Source organism: Peromyscus leucopus, chromosome 8b (assembly GCF_004664715.2).
Source record: "Peromyscus leucopus breed LL Stock chromosome 8b, UCI_PerLeu_2.1, whole genome shotgun sequence".
Classification (NCBI taxonomy): Eukaryota; Metazoa; Chordata; class Mammalia; order Rodentia; family Cricetidae; genus Peromyscus; species Peromyscus leucopus.
In genome coordinates, this window is record NC_051086.1 from 91,945,063 (window position 1) to 91,968,720 (window position 23,658).

General features: G+C 51.1%; 1 protein-coding gene across 1 annotated transcript in view; it reads right to left on the reverse strand.

The window, feature by feature from the left end:
* Nucleotides 1-674: 674 nt before the first annotated feature.
* The window catches only part of Odad4 (outer dynein arm docking complex subunit 4), a 42,704-nt gene continuing 19,720 nt past the window's right edge, over nt 675-23,658 (reverse strand). The window contains 3 exon segments of the mRNA XM_037201032.1: nt 675-1,229; nt 4,100-4,184; nt 8,269-8,369. Coding sequence (XP_037056927.1) covers nt 841-1,229; nt 4,100-4,184; nt 8,269-8,369 — 575 coding nt within the window. The 3' untranslated portion in view covers nt 675-840.

A 23,658-nucleotide genomic window follows, 5' to 3' on the forward strand; every position in this document is an offset into this window, starting at 1 on the left:
TGCCTGTCTCTGGCTCCCAGGGTGCCCGGATTTAAAGATGTGGGCCACTTCTCGGGAGAAAAACGTTAACTCTTAAAACAGGAAGCAATTGCCTCTCCCGCGTCCCTAGGCAGGTTAGGAGGAAATGAGTGAGCTATTGTCATGCATGTGGCAAAGTCAGATCTCTTAAAATTTTGTAACAGGCCCCTGGACCTTAACAGGACTGAAACCATGATGGAAGTACCATTCGGGCCGTGAAACCAGGCAGCTCGGCAGCACCACCTGCCCAAACAAAAACAAAGACCTAATCCATCAAAGTCCACCGTTCTGGAAAAGTCCCTAAATGTACTGACCTTGCTTTTTGGCGTCTGTAGTTCGGCTTCCGGCTGAGGTAGGTTTTTTTCTGCTTAGAAGTCCACCCTGAGAAAAGCTTAGCGCGTGGTTTCTGTGTACCCCCACACCACCCCGATCCCAGTACCCTCCACATAGTACGTCCTGGGGGAAGTGAGCCAATGGCCGAGAAGCAAGCAGAAACACCTCTTTTCAGGGCTTTCTTTACCTCTTCTTCGAGCATTCTGGGCTCTTTGGGGCTAGCCCGCCTCTCCACCCACCCCTCCACCCACCCCTCTCATTTCTTCCACTAGCTCCCTACTGAGAATGAGGGGGACAGAGGAGGCACAATGACTCACTCAGGATCTGTAAAAATTAAGACATTTAATGAGAAAACGGGGCACATGGGGTGACTGGTAGGAGCGGGCCTCCCAGTTTTTCCTGTCAAAAACATCTCGCCTGGGAACACTGTCCTCCTGAACCTAATGCCTACGAAGCAAGTCTCCAGTCCTTTGCTGTTTGCCAAGCATCTCAGTCTTTGTTTTTGTCTTCTCCCTCTGTTTTCTCCAACCTTTCAACCTCCCCTCTGGCGACTTCTGCCGTTTTCTTCTCTGGTTTTAGATCCTTTAGGCTTAAACTGTCTGAGACTGTGTGGTTGGAGTCTTGTGAGAGCCTTTTGTAACTTTCCTTGGACTCCCTCCTGCTCAACTCATTTGACGCCCTACTGTCCCCTAGCAGCTTTCTGGTGAGTCCTCCGGAGTCTTGTTCCTCCGTTCTCTGCTTCGACCCCTCCTCGTCCGTGGTGTCTCTCTCGCTCTCCGTCGGATCCTTTCCACTCTTCTCTGAGTCTTCTCGAGTTCGTCTTGCTGCTTCCTTCTCTGATGAGGTTCCTGACAACTCCATCAGGGCAGTGACCTCCTCTGAAAGACAGAACAGGGCAGGGTGTGTGTGTGTGTGTGTGTGTGTGTGTGTGTGTGTGTGACTCTCAGGGTGAGCAAAGCCCCGAGAGTGGCCGCTGTCACAGGCTCTCTCACAGGGTGTGACAGCACACACTTCCAAAGGGATGGAGCTGGGAGCTGGTCACTCCTCAGGGCCTGAGGTCAGCCCTGCTCTGGCATCCAGTGGGATCCGGCAGGTAGCCTACCACTTGATTATCATGAGGTCGCACAGGAGCCCAGGACTGACATTACACCACAATCCCCTCCAAGCCAGAGCGAAGCCAGAATTTGAACCCGAGACAGTGTGGCCCAAAAGCACAGGTGCTTTTCCCTGCAGGAAAGGAAACCGGTGCTTGTTTCTTGGTCCATGCCACACGAGCAGTCCCCGCCACAGGCCCCTGCTGCTGCATACCACACTGCTCCGGCAAACACCAAACATGCCTGATGCAAAAGGCAATCCTTCCTCCCTTAACAAAAACGGCCTAGGTGTTGGGAAGTGACAGGGTTCTTTTCTCCAGGGTTCCCATCCCACCACCATTGTATTTGTCCCCGGAGAGCGGTCAGCATTGAGTTAGTTCTCTTGTAGACATGTGAGCAGGCTGTAGTAAGCAAGAGGCGCTGCTGGAGAGCTGCTGTTTATGACCAAAGGGATTCTTGCTCCTTGTCTCTGATAATCACAGAAAAGTCAACATCACCTCCTGGATCTCCTTCATGCTCTTCCTGGAAGCTGTTCCTGTACAAGTCTTAACATGGTCACGGCCATCCCGAGGGAAAAAGATGAACAACACTGCCATCTACTGTCCAGAGAAGGAAGTGCCCCCACGAGAAGGCAGAAGGAATCTTTCCCCAGCATTGTGGCCGGCCCAGAGGAGTGGGGGGCTGCTTGGAGCGGCTGCACCCACCCACACACACCCCCCGCCATCTTTTTTCACACCTGACACTCCAGTCCACTGGCTTTTTCACTGCTCCATGCGATGTACAACCAGAGACTTGGCCTCTCTTTGGGGGAATTGGCTACTTTATAGTAGGCACTCGATAAGAAAGGGCTGGCTGGGCGCACGCCTTTAATCCCAGCACTTGGGAGGCAGAGGCAGGCAGATCTCTGTGAGTTCGAGGCCCGCCTGGTCTACAAAGTGAGTTCCAGGACAGCCAGGACTGTTACACAGAGAAACCCTGCCTCGAAAAACAAAACAAAAAACAAAAAAACAAAAAAAAAAAAAAAAAAAAAAGAGAGAGAGAGAGAGAGAAAGAAAAGAAAGGTCTGTTGGGCTAGTGAGACCCTTCAGTAGATAAGCCGGATTCCTGATGCCCGGGAGTGGAGGCCCACACCTGTAAACCCAGGATTTGGGAGGTAGAGGCGAAAGGATCAGGAGCTGATGACCATGCTCAGCTACAGAGTAAATCTGAGGCCAGCCTGGGATACAAGAGATGCTGCCTTAAAAAACAAAAAACTGAGCAGTTATGGAGGCCGGCCTGTAATCCCAGTTCTCAGGAGGTTGAATCAGATGATCCCTGGAGTGCAAATGTGGCAGACAGGCCTGGATCAGAGCTGATCACATACACGTGTACACATGTGTACCAACACACATACACACTACACACGTTATCCACATACACATGCAAAAGGGGGCTGCCATCTGGCTGCTCTGCTGTGCTGGTGGCCTGGAGGACCAGAGAGGACGTGACCTTGAATCTTGGAGGGTGTTAGCTAGGAATCCACACTGAGCTTGGTGACCCCACCCACTGCACCATGCTGAGGTCAGGGTCCTACAGAGGGAGGAGACCAGTGTGGAATCACGTTTGAGGCCCCGGATCTAAAGCTAGATGGCCAAACTGAAAACCACTGTGGATTTCTAAGTCCCCTGCCTTAGTGCCCTCCTTAGTAAAACTGAGTACCTTGACAGTGTCCCCGGAAAGGGGCAATAGTGCCTACCACACCCCTAGAATGTCGGGCAGCTGGGCAGCAGTGGAGACCAGCTGCTGCCCTTCTCAAACCAGCTCTTCTGGGCTTGCCCGTAATTTGACTCTTTTTCCCTCAGGCCTTCTCTGTGGACAAGCAGAGCCTGAAGGGTCAAAGTCCCTTTTGTTCCCTGGAGGTCTAGAGTGAAGCCGCTAAGCAGTGCAGAGGTCCCAGATTAGCAACACCAGATGGCCCAGCTGGGAGAGTGGCTAGGCGGCACACTCCCTAGCATGGGACCTGGCAGTCACCAGCCTCGCACAGCTTCCCACCTCGTACAAGGGACAGAATGAGCGTGACAGGTACCTGACCGGCAGTAGTGGCCCTGGATGTGGCCTGTCATCTGGTCAGTGTCTGCTCTTGCTGTGTCCTGCTGGAAATGGTCCTCCTCCCCCCTCGACCTCTCGCCTGGGAAACTGCTGGGCTTCTTTGGGAACTAGAGGCAGACCCTTTACCCCTGGAGGCTCCCCCTGGCTCCCCAGGGTCACCCCGAGCCTCTGTGTTCACACAGCGCACGCCCACTCTGCTGAGCCCTGGCTGATAAAAGCCAGTGCTAGCCGCTCTGTTGCCTTCCTGCCGGCCTGTGGGTTCCTGCAGAGCAGAGGCCCAGTCTTCAGAGAATCTAACTCCGACCTGGCCTGTGGCGAGTGCTTGATTCAAGTCCATGAATAACCCGAAGACAGAGCTGAATGGATTCACTGGGCAGCTGGACTGGAGGCCAGGCCAGGCCAAGGTGAACTAAATCCTCACTCTGGCCTGGCCTGGGAGAGGATGCAGCTGCTGCTGGCACCTCAGTGAGCATGCTGGGAGGGCAGTGCCAGCTTGGCCTTGGGAGTGACTGGCAGGACTACCGCAAGGGAAGCGCAGAGGAGGGACTGGGGTCACGGTGACTCACGTTTCTCCGCCTTTTCCCTCAGTATCTCTCTGTAGTTAGTTTTCTTAAGTTCCTCGATGATGCCCTTATTGGCGTCGTCCAAGGCCTGTGAAGGGCAGAGGAGCTGGTGAATCTTTTTTTTTTCCTTTTTTCTTTTTGAGACAGGGTCTCAATCTCTATCCCTGACTGGCTTCAAATCCCTGACCCTCAGCCGGGCAGTGGTGGCGCACACCTTTAATCGCAGCACTTGGAAGACAGAGACAGGTGGGTCTCTGTGAGTTCGAGGCCAGCCTGGTCTACAGAGCGAGTTCCAGGACAAGCTCCAAAGCTATAGAGAAACCCTGTCTCGAAAAATAAAAACAAAAACAAACAAACAAAATTCCTGATCCTCTGTTCTACCAAGTGTGTTTTAAGCATGAATATACTGGCTGGTGCTGTGAATAGGGTCTCACGTCCGCTTTAATCATCCCAGCACGACTCGCTCGGGAGCAGCGTCAGAGCCAGTGTCGGATCTCTGTGATGTCATCTCGAGGCTGTCAGGCCTGGGCTTAATACCAATGTGGCATGGCTATCGCAGGAAGAGGCGCAAAGCTATGCAGAGAAACCCTGTCTCGAAAAACCAAAAAAAAAAAAAAAAAGAAGCTGCTCTGGCCTATGGCGAGTCAGGTTATAGTCAGGCAGGAAATCCAAGACAGAGACAGGAAGAAGAAAGGCAGAGGCAGAGGAGACTCCAGCCTGCCACCCAAGGAGCAATGTGCCAGCAGACTGGTAAGCCACAGAACACGTGGCAAAACACAGATTAATGGAAATGGGTTAATTTAAGATACAAGAGCTAGCTAGCAAGAGGCCTGCCATAGACCATACAGTCTGTAAATAATATTAAGCCTCTGAGTGATTATTTCATATGCGGCGGCAGGACCTCAGGGCTGGGCGGGACTGGGGAAACCTTCCGGCTACAGTGAGCGGCTTCAGACCTGGTCCCACAAAGAGCCACCCAGGACCAATTAATGAAACACTGCCTAGCCTTGGGGTAACTTCAAACCCTGCCTCTGGGATAGCCTCCAGCCCTGACTCTGAGGAGACCAGGGCTCTCAGCTCTGAACCACCCTGGTCCCTTATGATGTTGGTTACAAACCAAGGCTTATGCTTTTGTCTCAGTTTCCCCACAGACACCGAGCTTCTTATGGACCAGGACCACAGCCAGCCACATGTGGACTCGGCTGTCCACACTAACTGTGCTCATAAACACTTGTGCTTTCTGTAGCGGGGACATGTGGGAAAGGATCAGGTCTGAGAGGCCCTGACAGAAAACCATGAAGTACATAGCAGGGCTGGAGGGAAGGCAGGCATTCCCCTCCTGCGGGACAGAGGCAGGGGCAGAGGTGTGTATCACAAGGGCGGCCCCTCAACAAGAACTGGGCATCAATGGGGCAGGCCTGAGCTGCCCCGAGGAGGAATATGGAAGCAGGGGCACTCACTGGGGTCTCTTGGGAGGGATTTTCCCACTGCAAGAGGGAAGTATTGGCCTCACTATCACCCCAAACTTTCCTCCAAAGAGCCTCTTCTCTGGTATCTTCTCTGGTATGGTCGTTTCAGGGCAGCCCCCCCCCCCACACACACACCCATGCCCTGCTATTCCTGACCAGTCCTGCATGGTTGTCCTCCAAAGCTCAGCACGAGGGGTTCACTGTCAAGGTGCCCTGTACCTTCCTCAAGCTCAGGCTATAAGCATCTCCAGTCTGGCCCCTGAATTGCATACCAATGCTGCTGGGTATTGTGTGCTCTGGCCTCCCAGCCAGGGCCCTGCTTCAGAGGAGAGGAGCTCCCAGTTGAGATCCACTCTAGCAGATGATTAGTGGGGGGTAGGCCTGTACCTGTGTGCCCTCAGGATTTCACTATGGGAAGTGCCCCGAGGAATCTGGCGGCCATTAGGAGGCAGATGACTGGGGATTCCTGAGGTGGGCAGCATTTGACTTGACTGAAGTCCTACATTCACCTGGAGCAAGATCTCGGAGGGGAGACCGGGGTGGGCTACGTGAGCGTGAAATACCTCCTGGCTTTACCTCATTCCACTTCTGGACTCTGCCCCTGGCACTTCCAGTCTAGGCTAGCACTGCCCAACAGGGATGTCTGAAACAATGGGAAGATTCTAGATCTGTACAGTGTGGTCCAATCACCTGCATGGGGCTCGTGTGCACTGAAAACATGGATAATGACTGAGAAACTGAACTCTACATCTTACTACTTTTAACTCACTTTAACCTAAGTAGGTTAGCAGCTGCCTCCTGAGCAGGGCTAGATGATTCCCAAACCGAGGGGTCAGAGAAGGTCCTTTTTTATTTATTTTCATTTTTGTGTAGCCCTGGCTGTCCTGGATCTCACTCTGTAGACCAGGCTGGCCTCAAACTCGAAGAGATCCTCCTGCTTCTGCCTCTTGAGTGCTAGAATTAAACGTGTGTGCCACCACTGCGCAGTGAGGTCTTTTTTTTTTTTTTTTTAAGATTTATTTACGTATACAACATTCTGCCTCCAGGTATGCCTGCAGGCCAGAAGAGGGCTTCAATGTGGTTGCTGGGAACTGAACCCAGGACCCCTGGAAGAGCAGCCAGTGCTCTTAACCTCTGAGCCATCTCTCCAGCCCTAAGAAGGGCCTTTTAAAGTGGGGTTCCAAGCCAAAACTTAAGGGTTGACTGAGAACCTCCTGGAGGAGGCAAACCCAGGAGAACTTAGAAAATTCTACACAGAGATGAAAGCACAGGACAGTCTGCTCAGGAAAAGGCAGAAGCTGTCTTTGGCTGGAGTATGGGAAGGTTGGAGAGCCCCACAGGGAGGTTACCAAAGGCCTTCATGGCCCCACAGAGCCTTCTCCCAGGGACCAGGGTTGATGCAAGAGAAAGGGAATCAGAGTGCTTCCAGTTGCCCCTGGAGGAGGTAGCAGTTTTCAAACTACACGTCCTGAATTCAGTTTAGAAAGTCTCAGTCAGGGCTGGGGACACGGTGCAGAGGACACAGGTGTGCGCTGTGTGTGCGCTTGCTGCACAATCCTGGGAACTGGTTTGGATTCCAGAACCCAGGATTCCAGGTGGGTGTTGCACCCTCCTGTAATTCCAGTCTCAACAGGCAAAGACAGGGGATCCTAGCAAGCGAGGCTCCCAGCTAGTGAGACTAGTCATGACAGCGGGCTCTGGGTTTGCTGGAGAGACCCTGCCTCGATGATTAAGGGGAAGAGCCATCAAGGATGATTCCCAGTGTCAACCTTGGGCCTCCACATGCACACGTGTGCACACAGGCATACATGCATGCACACACATATACTGTAGAGACCCACAAAGGTTTCCTAGTGAGAACTTACTCAGGGTCCGAGAATCTGAGCTTGCTTTACCCAGCAGGGCTGCATAAGGGGATGATTTGAACATGGGCGAGGTTACCAGGTGCTTGGAAGGGTCTGCACTTGGCTGTGCGGTGTGATTTGATCTAGCAAGGGAGAGGTCTTTTGCCCTGCCCCTTGGCATTGTTATAAAAAGCCCCATTGAAGAGGCAGAAGGGGCCGCTGGGTTTTGACCCAGGTCCTCCCAAAGCTGTCCTGTGTTTCTGTCTGTCTGTCTCACCTCTGCTATCTTTCTATCTAAAAGTTTCTTATCCCCCTCTCCTCCTCACAGGACCCCTTTAAAAGGTGGGGCACTGGCCTCCCACAATACACACATACACATACACGGAAAATAGGAAAAGGAGGAGGAGGAAATGTCAATCAGCATTACACAAAAGGAAATGGAAAGCCACGTGCAAAGTGCAAAGGCATACGCTTATAGTCTTACAGCCCCAGCTACTCTGCAGCCTGAGGCCGGAGGACCTTTTGAGTCTACGAGGTTGGGGTCAGCCTGGGCGATGTAAAGAGACCTCATATGAATTAATTAATAACTCATAAGCAAATAGTTAAGTATCAGGGTGCATAGTACATGGAAGAGGTGAATACATTTGGTAAAAGTTTGGTCTCTTTGTTTCAAATACACCCACTCGGATGGGCTGCTATACAGATGGACAGCAGAGGCGAAGGTCAAAACCAGTGCCCTGTCAGCACGTGTCCTGTGACAGGTGGGTAATAAGCAGCTGGGAAGGCTGAGGGGAGCCGAGGGCCCAACCACCCACTCCCACTCCACGTCCCCCCAGCCCAGGGGGCGACAAAGGCTCACACTGATGATGGCCTGCTGCGCCTCGTTGTTGTGGACCAGCTTGGCTCTCTCCAGGGCCTTCTCAAAGTTGTTCACAGCTGACTCGAAGTCTCTCAGCTTCACTGGAAAGCAGGGGAGAAGGCAGAGAACAAACTGAGACACTCCACGGAGCTTGACAGAGCCCATGGTCTGTCCGACCACTCCCGGGACCCATGACAAGTTTGTGTGTGAGCTGGAATCAGCCCTAGGTGACCACTGAGCTGCTCTGTCCCATCTCTGAAGCATACTCCTGGTCTGCGTGGCACTAAGGACTGGGGACACACAGGCCAACACTGTAGATCCCGGGCCCCTGAAAAGAGTCAGTGAGGGGAGAGATCGGTGCACACAACATCTATCTCCAGGGTGGGGAATATAACCGCATCTGGAGATGGTTCCTGAAGAGGCAATCCATACTTTTTAGATAGTTTTTAAGTTTTCTGAAAACACTACACAGGGCTGGGGACATGGCTCAGTTGGTAGAGTACCTACCTATCATGCAGGAAGTCCCGGGTTTGACTCCTAGCACTGCACTTGGGGAGGTTGAGGCAGAGGAAGCGTAAGGTTCTTATTGGCTATGTCAAGTTCAAGACCAGCATGGGACACAGAAGACCCTGTCTTGTGGTTTTTTGTTTTGTTTGTTTTTTTAAATACAAACAAAACAAGATGGGGAGATGGAGAGATGGCTCCGGGGGAAAGCACTTGCTATGGAAGCATGAGGACCTGAGTTCGAATCCTCAGTACCCATGGAAAAGGTGCTACCCATGCCGGTAGCCTCAGCATGGAGGGCAGATACAGGTAGTTCCCAGGAGCTCATTCACCAGCCAACCTAGCCTAAACGGAGAAATTCAGCTTGAGTATGCTGAGAGGAGGACAACATATATCTTCCTCCGGCCTCTGCCTATTTGTGCATAGGTGCACGTGCACACAACAACAACATAATAATAATAATAGTAATAATAATAATAATAATAAATAATAGACCACTGGAAAGAAGGGTGACGTGGAGAGGTGGGTGTGTGCTGCGGACAGCTGCTGGAGCCTCAGTTTCCCTCCTCTGATAGAACGGAGAACAGTGCCTCTTCAAAGCTCACCCAGCCGGCTAGCGCTGGACCTGAGACTGGACTGACTCACTGAATGACAGATGGAGTGGCTTGGCCTCCTTCTCAAAATGAAGGTAAGAATGGAAACACATACGGCAGGCTCGGCCCTCGGGACTCTCCTGCACAGGCAGTAGCTAGGTATGACACTGGGAGAAATGGAGGATGGGAGTCTCTGAGCCCGTACCTTGGGCCTGGGCCACCAGAACACTAGCATTCAGCTGCCACTCGAGGTCCCCTTCCTCCTCGGCGTACTGCTGGGACTTTTCACCGTAGCTCTGGGCCTGCCACGCCTGGTCCAGCTCCAAGTAGCAGCGTCCAATCTCGTGGAACAGCCAGGTCTTCTCTAGTGTGGTTTTGGCCAGAGGGATCTTCTCCTCCCACCTGGGGAGAGAAGAAGCAGGGTTAGTTCCCTCCCAACTCTGCGCTCGGCCACCGCAAGTCCGGGCTTCCTGCGGGCGCAGAACAAAACTCATCTTTCTTGTCCAGAGTGGAATTAGTGAGTACCAACCTATTTCCAAACTGCCAAAGCTATTTTGGTAACATGTGTGGGATCAAATTTGGCCCACTAAAAAATAATGTTTGAAAAGAGTACCCGAGGGCTGGGGACGTGGCTTAGCGGTAGAGCAATTGCCTAGTACACATGAGACCCTAGACTAATTCCAGAACCACAAAAAATAAACAGTAAGACAACAGCCAGGGGACAGGCTCCAAAGTTACAGAGAAACCCTGTCTCAAAAAACCAAAAAAAAAAAAAAAAAAGAGAGAGAGAGAGAGAGAGAGAGAAAGAAAGAAAGAAAACAACCAGGGCTGGAGAGAAGGCTAAGAGGGCCTGAGTTCAATTCCCAGCACCCACACGGTGGCTCACAACCATCTATAATGAGATCTGTTGCCCTCTTCTGGTGGGCAGGCATATATGCAGGCAGAACACTGTATACATAATACATATTAAAACAAAACAATTGCCGGGCGGCGGCGGCGGCGGCGGCCCACACCTTTAATCCCAGCACTCGGGAGGCAGAGGCAGGCGGATCTCTGTGAGTTCGAGGCCAGCCTGGGCTACCAAGTGAGTTCCAGGAAAAGGCACAAAGCTACACAGAGAAACCCTGTCTCAAAAAAAAAAAAAAAAAAAAAAAAAACAATGAAAGCAACTGAAATAACACAAAAATAATGTTTCAGAATTACAGGTTAGGCACAGTGGTCCAGACCTGTAAGTACTGAGGAGGAGAAGGTAAGAGAATGTGAATCCCAGGGCAGACTGAACCACTGAGAGAAGCCGTATTTCAAAATCAAAAGGAAAAAAGGCGGCTGGGGATCTGAGTGAGCGGCATAGCACTTGCCTAGCATGCGGAAGGACCTCAGTTCAAGCTCCAGTGCTGGAGAGAAAAAAAGCTAACTAAAATTCTACGAGAGGAAAAGCAACACAGAAAAGAGAGCTCGGAAGGAAAAGAAGTATGGGTCAGGGGGTAGCTCACCCCTATAACCCCAGCGCTTGAGGCCGCCTCAGCCTCAAGGCGAGTTCACAGCCAGCGTGGGTTGCATAGTGAGAGCCTGTCTCCAAAGCCGCAGTGCTGGGGCTGGGGCCCAGTTGGTGGAATGCTTGTCGAGCACACATGAAGCCCTGCGTACGGCCTCACCGCCACAGAAAGCAGAGTGGCGGCGGCACAGTCTGCCAGCAGAAGCAAGAGAATCCGAAGTTCAAGGTCGTCCTTCGCTACAAAGAGACTTCGAGGCCGGCCCGGCCTACGTGAGACTTTTATCACAGTAAATAAATAAAACAGATATTTATCTTTGGATGGCGGCTCTAATTTTTTCCCTCTACCTTTATTTCCCCAAATTAGGATTTTAACAGTAAGCGTGTATTTATTATGAAATGCATCATTAAAGAAAATGCTGAAGGTAGGTGGTGGCGCACGCCTTTGATCCCAGCACTTGGGAGGCAGAGCCAGGTGGATCTCTGTGAGTTCGAGGCCAGCCTGGGCTACAGAGTGAGATCCAGGAAAGGCACAAAGGTACACGGAGAAACTCTGTCTCGAGAAACAAAACAAAAACAAACAAACAAAAAAAGAAAACACTGAAGGTAGGTGGGCTCTCATACTCCTCTTTCAGCACACAGACACCAAAGGCACCAAGAGACCAAGTCAAGTGATGTGGAAGGATGTTAGGTGACCAAGTGTTAAAGGTCTGAAGGACAGAGTCTCTCCAGAAAGAGTGGCTGCGCCCAGCGAGCTGGCTCTGCGTCTGGGCCACATCTGCGGCTCCCTAGGGCTATGCACACCCACCCCACTGAGCAGATAACCAACCCCAGGTTAGACCTCAACTAGGCCATCTGGAGAGTTGCGATACTGTTCCCAGAGACTCGACGCAGTCACAGAGAGTCACGGAAGAGCCTCTAAGGAAGTGTCCAAGGTTGCTTGGTCTACAGCTCCAAACTTAAGAGTCACCTAGAAATGCGTTCCCAGCTGCTGACTCAGCTCCATGGGAAAAGAGCTTGCCACACACAAGCCTGGTGACCTGAGTCTGATCCTAGAACCAGTGTACATGTGGAAGGAGAGATCTGACTCCACAAAGCTGTCCTCTGGCCACCGCATGTACTTAGTGGGACACACATGCCTTCTCCCCAGCCCCACGTGATGCGTAACACACACACACACACACACACACACACACACACACACACACTAATACTAAATAAGTATTTTTAAAAAGTGAGTTCTTAGCCAGGCGGTGGTGGCACATGCCTTTAATCCCAGCACTCGGGAGGCAGAGGCAGGTGGATCTTTGTGAGTTCGAAGCCAGCCTGGTCTACAGAGTGAGTTCCAGGAAAGGCGCAAAGCTACACAGAGAAACCCTGTCTGGGGGGGGGGGGGAGTGAGTTCTTGAGTCCTGACCTTCACCTCAGAATTAGAATTTCCGGTTGGGTAATAATGACGCACATCTTTAATCCCAGCACTCAGGAAACAAAGGCAGGTGGATCTCTGTGAGTTTGAGGTCAGTCTGGTCTACAGATCAAGTACCAGGATAGCCAAGGCTACACAGAGAAATCCTATTTACACAGAGAAATCCTATCTCAAAAATCAAAACAAAACAAACAGACAAAAGAATTAGAATTTTCAGGGGCAAGACCAAGGAATTATTTTCTTAGCTTTAATTTTATTTATTTTTCACATTGTTACTGTTGTGTGTGTGTGTGTGTGTGTGTGTGTGTGTTGTGTGTGTGCGCGCACACACACAGAGGCCATGGCTTGATGTGGAGCTAAGAGGACAAAAGCTGGTTCTTCCCTCCCACCACGTGGCTGCCAGGGATCAAACTGGAGTTGTTAAGCTCAGTGGCGGGCACCTTTTACCCTCTGAGAAGAACTCAGGGCGCTTCTGATAGCTTGAAAATGCTGAGAAAATTCTGGTTCTCTTCCACTGACTCATTTAAATGAGAAGATTCGTGGGGTGGAGCTTGGGAGGGTTTAGGACAACCCAGGAAGAGAGGATGGAGGGGAAACTGGAGGTAGGGTTGTAAAATAAATGAAAAAAATCAATTAATAAAAAGAAAAAAAAATGAGAAGATCCAGAGCTTAAAAGTGGTTAGTAAGAGCTGGAGAGACGTCTCAGTGGTTAAGAACACTGTCTGCTCTTCCAGAGGACCAGATTCAATTCCCAGCACCCACATGGCGGCTCACATTTGTCCCCAGTCCCAGGTGATCTTATGACCTCCTTTGGCCTTCCAGGGCACCACGTGCATGTGCAGACAGACGAACAAGCAAAACACCTATAGACCTAAGACAGTTTAAAGGAAGAAATGTTTTCAAGTGGCCGGTCAGTTCAGGGGGTGGCTCAGGGGTGGGGAAAAAAGAACTTGTTAAGGTTGATGAGGAACATGCTGGATGAGTACTGGTGTTCCATATACCATGGGTTTGATTCCCAGCACTGAAAGGATCAAAGACTAGGACGTCAACTGTCACCCAGCAGAGCCAGGAGTCTGGTCCTCCTTCCTTCCTCCTTCCTGTTGTCAGTCATCATCACCTCTTCTTCCTCTTCTTCTCCTCCTCCTCCTTCCCTTTCCTCCTCTTCCTCTTCTTCTTCCTCTTCCTCGTTCTTTCTTCTTTCTTCTTTTTGAGATAGGATTTTTTTTTTTGAGACAGGGTTTCTCTGTGTAACAGCTCTAGCTGTCCTGGAACTCACTCTGTAGACCAGGCTGGCCTCAAACTCACAGAGAGCCGCCTGCCTCTGCCTCCCAAGTGCTGGGATTAAAGGGGTGCGCCACCACCACCCCGCCTTGAGATAGGATTTTGCTCTGTAGCTCTATCTGACCCAGAACTTCTGGCAATACTCCTACCCCGGGCTCCTAAGGAACTAGGATTACTGGCATCAACTCCCAGGCTACTAATGCCTCTTTGCCTGGCTTTATGATCCCAAACTGGAATCCCAGTGTGAGGGAGGGAAGTCCCAGCCCTGGGTGGGGAAGGAGCAGTCTATGCTACTCACGTGTCAATGGCTTGCTGGAATTTCCCAACTCTGGCAAAAACTCTGCCAATATTGTCAAGGGCTCTCGATTTTGCATCTGGAAGATCACTGGGGAGAAGCAGCACAAACAGCCAGTAAGTAGAAATCGGGTATTACGGTGAAAAGGCAGACACCGGGATCCTGGCTTCAGGGACTCAGGGCTCCAGGCAGAAGATCTCCAGGCTGGCAAGGCTGTGGCACACAGGCCCGTCTGTGCCCGTAGCCTGAGATGGACATCATAAGGATCTTTCCAGGAGAGTTGACAGCCTACAAAGATGTCCCTTTGGTCCAACAATTTTCCCCTCTAGAATTTACCTCACGATAATGTAACAAGGACACTTTTCACTAACTGCTCTCACAGTCTAAGATAGGTTTCCCCTCCCAGCGTGGGCCCCTAGGGCTGGGGAGTATGGCTCAGTGCTAGAGCCTGCCTAGAATACACAGGGCCCAGGTCAGATCTCCAGTGCCACCAAAAAGTTCAAAGAGTGGGTACTCTGCTGTGGTGTGACAGGTAAACTCATTGTGCTTTCTTAATTTATTCTTGATATTAATGAGAGCTGCCAAGAGTGGTGGTACATAGCTTTATGCCTTTAATTCCAGAACTACAGAGGCAGAGGCAGGTGGAGCTCTAAGTGTGAAGCCAGATTGGTCTATACAGTGAGTTCTAGGTAAGCCAGGGCTACACAGTGAGACCCTGTTTCAAAAAAAAAAAAAAAAAAAAAAAAGAGGAGCTGGGCGGTGGTGGCGCACGCCTTTAGTCCCAGCACTTGGGAGGCAGAGCCAGGCAGATTTCTGAGTTCAAGACCAGCCTGGTCTACAGAGTAAGGTCCAGGACAGGCACCAAAACTACATAGAGAAACCCTGTCTCGGAAAAAAAAATTTTTTTAAGTAATAAAAACTAATAGCAAGGGCCGGGGACATACACAAGGTCTGGCGTTTGATCCCCAACCACCACATAAACCTGGTATGACGATACACACCTATAATCCCAACAGTCAGGAGGTTAAGGAGTTCACAATCATCCTCAGCTATACGGTGAGTTCAAGCTAACCTGGGCTGCTTGAAATCCTATCACGGCCAGGCGGTGGTGGCCCACGCCTTTAATCCCAGCACTCGGGAGGCAGAGGCGGTGGATCTTTGTGAGTTCGAGGCCAGCCTGGTCTACAGAGTGAGATCCAGGAAAGGCACAAAATACACAGAGAAACTCTGTCTCAAAACAACAACAACAACAACAAAAAGAAATCCTATCTCAATTAAAAAACAACAACAAAAAACCAAGAATAACAACAAACTACCAGCATCAAGAAGGCACATAGGTTAAGTCTTCATCCACCCAAGAAAGAAACGAGGGATGAAGTACTGGAAAGCCTCTTGGACAAGTCACTTGTTAGCTGGTGAAGGGCTAGACTGAGGGAGGGGCACAGAGAACTCACCTAGACTAGGTTGCCAGGTAAGGCCCTGTTTGCAGATGCTGAAAAGGCAGGAACTAGCCAGGCCAAGCGGTCTGTGCTTGTAATTGTAATCCCAGCTCCTGGGAGAGAGAGGTAGGAGGATCAGGAGGTGGAGGCCAGCCTGGGCTACAAAGTGAAATCCTGTCTCAAAATACACAGGAATAAAAAAGGAAGGGACGTAGTCAAGAACACTGCCGTGGACCCCGTCACTTAGCACTCAAGTTACGTGAGGGCAGATAGCAAGAGAAGGACCCTCTTCCCAAAGTCCAATGTCTCAAGGGCCGATAGGATAGCGGCGGATGCCAGGCGGTGGTGGCGCACGTCTTTAATTCCAGCTCTCAGGAGGCAGAGGCAGGCGAATCTCTGTGAGTTCAAGGCCAACCTGGTCTACAGAGTGAGATCCAGGACAGCCAGAGCTACACAGAGAAACCCTGTCTCTTTTGAAAACCAAAAATAAACAAACAAATAAATGACACCAGCTGACAGGGAGGAACCGGGGTGGGATTTCTATACCCTTCCCCCATGTCTACCCCCACCTTAGAGTGAGACCCTAATTTAAAAGCTGAAGAGTGAGTGGCCGTGGCTTGGCAGAGTGAGCTCTGAGGAAAGGGACTCCCTGCCAAAGGAGGCAAAAGCAGAGCTCACAGCTGGGATCCTTCCAAGGGCTTCAGGCCAGAAAGCCAGGTGGAGTGAGGAAGAGCAGCCTCTGAGCACTGGGCTGTTCCTTCATGGGGAGGCCAGCTCAGGAAGCCCAGGGCGGGTGGCCAGGACATGGGGAGGTACCAGGAGCCTCCTGGACTTCCTCAAGGGAGTGGCCGCCTGAGGCTTCGGGACTCCTGGAGCAGGATGTGTGGGAGAGAACGGAGGGACTGGTTAAATGTGCGCTTGCTCCAGGACATTCCAAGAGGAATGCCTTGGAGTCTGTTAAACATACAGGTCCGGGACTTGTGAGGGAAGAACTTAAAAGACCTCTGGGAGTTGGCTGCATCCAAGGTGGTACTCACACACCCTTTTCTCTTTTGGAGACGGACCCTGACTAAGCAGTCCCGAGTGGCCTAGAACTCACAGAGATCCACCTGCCTTTGCCTTCTGAGCGCTGGGATTAAGACACTCAGAACACACGAGCCTTATTTACCCTCCACGACCCCTGTCAGGTGGTATTATCAGACCTTCAGTATAGGTGAGGAAACTGAGGGGAGGAGCTGCTTAAATCCACACAGCTCTGAGTGACGGAGCTGGGAGCCAAGGACACAGCTATCTCCAACTCTGGGTCTATCCTACCCCTCGCTCCATTACAGAACGGCTAATATGTGGTCCTCCTCCTTAGCCCTTAGAGACACACAAGACATTGCCAGGAACGGATGGCACCGAGGGTGTGGCTAAGTGAGGAGAGGGCAGGAGCCATTGTGCCCAAGGCTGGGAGTGGCACCACAGGCCACTGGGGGCTATGTCCCAGGAAGCGATGGCCTGTTACATGGGAAGCCTTGGGTCTTGGAAAGAGCCCACCTCTGGGGATGTTGACAGTACTGTTACGAAGCATGCTGGGTACTTCCCTGTGGGTCCGCAGGGAAAGAGTGTCTCAGACAAAGGGTTTTGGAAATCTGTGGGACAGCAAGAGAGAGACCCAAAACAGGAAGAGGAGCAGCTGTGGCTAAGGGCTGAGGCACTGAGTAAAAATGCCGTGGTCCAACTTGAACATGAAGTGTTTTCCCCAAAAGGCTCATGCGTTAAAGCTTGGTCACCACTTGATGGCGCTCTAGAGAAAAAGATTAGATCAGAGCGGCAACAGTCACTGATGGGTGGGTTCTTCCGGAATGGCTGCTGAGAGGTGGAACCTGGCTAGAGGAAGGAGGCCACTAGGACATCCCTTTGAGTCTCTTATCCTTTCTCTCTCTGCTCACTGGCTGCACGCTGTTAAGAGAGAGGCTTTCCACGTCTCTCCACACTGATGTTTCAGCCTGGCCCAAGAGCGATGGAGCCGGTCTTCAATGGATGGAAACCTCCAACACCAGGAGCAAAATAAGCCTTCCTCCCTTAGGCTCTCTCGGGTGTTCTGTCACAGTGAAAGGACAACTGAACAGCACGCAGGGTGCACAGCGTGACAGGAGACTGAGACGAGTTCAGAACTGTGGGCGGGTGGACACCGTAGCCGTGAATGACCCCACAAGACGCAGAACTGGATGCTCAGGGCCAGGGAGAGGGCTCAGCGGGTGGAGGCGCTCGCTTGTCTGATGGCCTGAGGTCGATTGTTGGACCATACAGTAGGAGAAGAGAACTGATTTCCAACAACTGGTCCTCTGACTGCACTAATTCTCTGGCACGCATGTGCACACGAGTGCACATATACAATGAATAAGTACATACATAAATATATAACAAATTAAACAACAGCAACAACCCCAAGATGCCTGGAAAGTGACGGCCCCTGTAAGAAAGTTTCAGGTTGAGAAGAGCTTATTTCAGCCAGACTTGATATCACTGTTGGATGAATATTAGGTACAGTCTCAGGTCTCTGTTCTTCTTTTCTTATGTGTATTTCTGTGCATATGTATGGTATGTCCATGTGTGTGGTGTGTATGTGTATGTCTGTGTGTAGTGTGTATGTGTGTCTGTACATGTGTATGGTATGTCTCTGTGTGTAGTGTGTGTGTGTGTCTGTGTGTAGTGTGTGTGTGTGTCTGTACATGTGTATAGTATTGTGTCTGTGTGTGTGTCTGTGTGTGTGTCTGTGTGTCAACTGGAACTGACTGAACCTAGGGCCTTGAACACGCTAAGCAGTTGCTCTACCACTGTGCTACGCCCCCAGCCCTATTGTCCCAAGTTCTTGGCCTGTACCTTTACATCTGTCCTCTCCTCCACACCAGGGTGGGAACAGCCGCGCCCACTCCACTGAGCCTAAGATCCCACTGCCCAGTCAGATCTACTGGCCCGCAACCTTATCCTCTGGGTCACCACACGGTCCACAAAGCTCTGCTTGACTTGACCCAGCTTCCTCTTGGCCCCTCTCACACTCCGTCCTGAAGCTTCCTCCAGCCTCAGCCTTTCCCACAGGGCCAATATGCTACACTAACACCCCTGCCCTAGCATCCTCCAATGTGTTTTTTTAACATGATCACAATTACAATTTAATGGCTAGGCTTTTTTTTTTGTCGTCAGATATCCAAACCTGTATCTGGAAAGGAGAGAGATGGCTCAGTGGTTAAGAGCACTGACTGATGTTCCAGAGGAACTGGGTTCAATTCCCAGGTTATCCTGAATCTGATCATGCCGGGATAATTAAATATTATATATATATATATATATATATATATATTATATATATATATGCATTGCTATGCTCCCAATGCTAGAAACATCGGGTATTGTCTGTGGCCTGATATAAGAGTTAAAAAGAGGGCAGGAGAGATGGCTCAGAGGTTAAGAGCACTGGCTGTTCTTCCAGAGGTCCTGAGTTCAATTCCCAGCAACCACATGGTGGCTCACAACCACCTGTAATGAGTATGTGGTGCCTCTTTTAGTGTGCAAGCATACACACAGAATACTGTATACATAATAAATAAAATCTTTTAAAAAAAAAAAGAAAAGAAAAAAAGAAATCCCCATGAGCCAGACCCCTGGGAACTCATGGGAATTTTGAGCCATTATGCTCCAGTGTATAGGAAAAAAAAAAAACAAAGCTACCAGTGTAGGTTAGCTTTCTACCTTTAGTCCTGAGTATTGGACCCCTATTTCCACTGGACTCCACCTCAGGCCTGCCCCGCAGGACAGGAAACGGGAAGGAAGCTCCCAGCAGCCCCGGCAAAGGTGCTCGGAGGCCTGGCGACCTTAGCCACTCACTATTCCTTGGCGATCTCCAGGTCCTTTCTGTGGCTCTGCAAGGCGGCTACCATCTGCCCCAGCTCAATCTGGGCGTTGCCGATGCAGCTGTACAAGTTCCCAACCAGTTCGTCCTTGTTTGGCACCTCCTCTTTGTTCCATTCCAGAACCTTCTTAAGTACTTTCTCTGCCTTTTGAAGGCTCCCTTCAGCGCTTCCGCTGGTCAACACTGGGAAGAGAGGGCGGTGATGTGGAGGTGAGGCAGCCTTCTCACTGTGGGCGGGCTGACCCTCTCCACCCAGATAATCTCCATCCACGGGTCAGCAGAGCCCCAGAGCTCAGGCTATCATGAGAACACTACCCACACATGTCAATGTCCTCTAGGCTCTTGAGGATGTAGTGGGCTGTCTGCGAGGGGCTGCGTTTCCGGTCCTTAGCCACTTTTCTTGCATCAGCTTCCGGTCTCGCTCCTGGCATAGATGGGCTTCTGCTGCCTCCAGAAGTTGCTACGGGTGTCCAGGTAGTTGATGCAGTCATGATGAGTCCTCCACCGTCAGGCCATTCTTGATGGTGCCTTTGATGAGGTCTGTGGGGGAAGGGGTTTTGAGGGAGGCATCGCTGAGATCACACATGTAAGAATGGGAGTCCCTGCTGTAGGGTCCCCGGGAGGACTTTTGCCTGCAGTTGTGGTAACAGTGAGGAAAGAGGGAGTTTGCGAGTCCGGTGGAAAGGGTCTAATTGATCCCGGAGGAGGTCAAAGGCATGTTCTTCGGGACAAGCCTTTCCCTGCAAAATAGGAGGGACAAGAAGGGTCACCTGGACGACTCTCTGAGGAGCCTGTACTCGGGGGTCACCTCCTTTTAAGCTGTGTCCTCAGGAAAAAAGGGGAGTCTGAATGTAAAACTTGCCAGTCCTCATCAAGTAGCCAGGAGCCAAGCAAGCTAGCCAAGTGCATGCTGGGAGCTGTTGGGGAGTGCCTTCCTTCTCTCTGCTGTGTGGCCAGAGGTTAGAGCCAATAGCAATGATACAAGGTCACTGCTCAGGCCACTCCTGCCCTCCACAGCAGGTTCTCTGGAGAGCAGGAAGCCTTCAGGCCTGTTACCAAGGAGATGTGCCAGCCATAAAGCTGTGTGCCACAACCCCGCAGAGAACCCTACAGGCGATCTTAGGAAGAAAACAATTCTGGAGAGAAGGGATTTGTTTCCAAGGTGACCCCTGCCCAGGCTTATCATTCACAGCGATGCCCCACCCCAGGTTAAGTGTGGACTCTATTTTTAGGGCTCTGTCAGCACAAGTGCCGATGGGAAGGGTATTGGATTGGATTCTAGTGATGACATCACTACAAGCTTGCTTGTCACCTTGGACATTCAGTGAATTCTATTTCCTCATCTATGAAATGGGGGGATGGACCAGGTGACGTTTCAGAACATGTAGTACTAATGTGCTCAGATCCCAGCACCTGTCCGTCAGGTTCCGTTACCCATGCACAGCGTATGGCGGTGGTTATGATTTGCATCTTGAATGTCCCTCCTCGACCTTGTGTATTGGCTTGGTTCCTAGCCCGTGTACTAAGGGACACGGTGGAAGAACCTTTAGGAGGTGAACCTACTGGGAAAAAGTTAGGCTGTTGGGGGGCATGCCTTTGAACAGGGGGATCTCTGCTCCTTCTTCTGTCATTACCTCCTGGCCACCTCTGTCCTACCAGGTGCTCCCCACGACAATGTTCTGCCTCACCTCAGACCTCAAAGCAACAGAGTTACCTGAATTCCCGACATGAAATCTCTGAAACTTAAACCAAAATAAGTATTTCTTTTCTTTCTTTCTTTCTTTTTTTATTGAAACAGGGTCTCACTATATATCCCTGGCTGTCCTGGAATTTGGTGCATAGACCAGGCTGGCCTAAAACTCACAGAGACCACCTGCCTCTGCCTCTGCTGCAATTAAAGGTATGGGCCACTGTGTCAGACCCGCATCTTTCTTCTTACAGGTTGGCTATCTCAGGTGCTCTGTCACAGTGATAGAAAGTTGGCAAAGGAGCCCATGTAATTAAAAGCAGTGACCCTGAGTGTGGACTTCTTGGGTTCAGATATGAGCGGTCATGTTGCCTCGTCTCGTGTGACTTGAGTCAGGGTGAGAGCACCCTAAGACCGGACCTAGGCACAGGTCTGTGTCAGTTTGCATTCCGAGACAGGCTGTGCCTTCAGCATCCACCCAGGATTTCGACTGCCCCAGCCCCGCTGGCCACGATGGGTCTGAGACCTTCATCCAGAAGGAGCTTCTCCAGGTATTCCTTGTCCACGTACAGCTCCCCGAGCAGCTGCGGACGGTCTTCTCGCTCTTGAGCGAGCCTTCGTTGGTTTCGTGCTTGGTGTTGTAGGACAGTTGCTTCACGGGTGGAGGCTTCTGTTGGGCTTTCTTGCTCTGGAAAACGGAGCAACAGCCAATGGGGTCTCAACAGGGAGCGGAGAGTATGCGGTATGGCTGAGAGTCCTGCTTCCTCCAGGACTCTCTGTGGGCTAAGAACCATGAAATATGCTTGGATGGGCACAGCCGGGTTCCCAAGATACCTCTGGAGCTGGGGCAGAATCTCACGGCAGCCCGTGACGGGAGGAAGTGGAATGCTCCCAGGCAGTAGGGTTTGGAAGGGACACAAGGCCTCAGAACCAGGCCCTTACTTACCTCAGCTTGTTTGCTTAAGAAGGAGAGGTCTCCTTTGTTCTCTAGCTTAATTGAGAAGGACCTGGAGGACACAGCGGAACTCAGCTGGGCCAAACCTCTCAGGCTTGACCTAGCACATACTTTTATGTGGAAATGGCTACCTTTGGCAAGGAGACGGCGGAGGCTGTAGCAAAGCTGGCTCGGAGCCACCCTAACACAAAAGGTGTCTCTTGGACACTAACTAGACAGTCCATTAGCCAAGGCCATGGCAGCAGATTTGCAAATAAGGGAGATCTGGGATTGAGGGAGACACTGTCACATGCCATTTCCACGCTCTGCTATCCACAGGGACAAGTCTCGCTCACGCTCCTCTCCCCCTGCCGTAGGGCTGAAGGATAAAGCAGCCCTTGGTACTTGTACAAGGAGGGAGGAGCCAGCCTCGGAAAGCTGCACTCAGGATCCTATTCTAGTTTATGCATGACTTCAGACTCTAGAAAGGACAACTTCAGAGCAGCCCTCCTAGCAGGACTAGAGGGTCACTCCACGGACAGAATTTAACCTGTGACCTCAGCAACAGCCAGACCCAAGTGAGACTCCCCGTGTGTAGCTGCTTGCACTCTGCACCCTAGACCTTCCCCACACCTTCCTGGACAGGACACAGCCCCAGGCTCACTCACTTCCACTGAGTTGTTGATGGCTCCTGGGCTTTCTGAATTCCAACTTTGAATTCCCGATCAGGTCTCAGTTTGTAGCCCCGATGATAGAACACCAAGGCAAACTCAAAGTCTCCCATGGTGTACAGGGTCTCAGCCTTCTGTAAAATCCCCTGGAATGAAAGACAGTCAAATCCAGGTGGAGAGACAAGACCTCAAAGGGCCTGGATGGTAGAATGAAAGGGTCCTAGATTGGAGGTCAAGGTTGGACTACAATTGGCAGGGAGCAAGTACTGAAGAGAAAAGGGCATCAGACACTAAGTGACCCAGCTGGTTCTTCAACTACCAGTAGCCAGAGTCTGCTGTAATGGAAATGGCGAAAGCAAGGCTGAGTCCCTCCCACCCAGCAGTCACCTTGCAGAAAGTTGGGTCACTCTGAAGTGAGGCCTCAGCGTCATTCAAGGATTTCTCCAAGTCTCCCATCTTCAGGTAGCACTTGGAGCGGGCAACCAGGCAGTTCTTATCTCCGCTTTGAAGGTGAAGAGCCTGGCAAAGGAAGCGCTCTGATGGGCAGATGCCGGGAAGAGCAAGGCAGCCTCCTGGCCCCCAGGGCAGCCCACAGCTCCTGCAGTTTGTCAGACACTGGCCTCTGAGTCTCAGGAAGCAGTCCAACCCAATCTTTGCTCAGTGAACACATCTATGTTGGCTGATCTTGGAGAAAGCTGAATCTCGGCTACTAAGGAAGCCACTGGTTGAGACGTGGGAATCAGCTAGGCTGTAGATATCTGATTTTCTGCCAGATCCTTCTAGTTCATTCCAGCAATACAACTTCAAGACGGTTTGTGTATACCAAGCTCAATAGCAAAGCTCAGTTGGCTGCGTACCATGCACAATGCAAATGGCAAAGTCTAACGCAAACGAAGTAGATTGTAGGACCATCTAAAACGTGGGTTATTCACCCACTAGCTTTTGTGTGCAAGGATTAGAACCCAGGACTTCATGAATATTGCGGCCAGTTCTCTACCTTTGAGTTCTAAGCCCTAGCCCTCTCCTCCACATTAGTTGTTTTGTTGTGGTTTGGTTTGGTTTGAAGAGGTGATCTCACACTGTAGCCTGACTGGCCTGGAGCTTGCTGTGTATGGACCAGGCTGGCCTCAAACACTCCGCCATCTTTCCTGCTTCTACCTTGGGGTGCTGCAG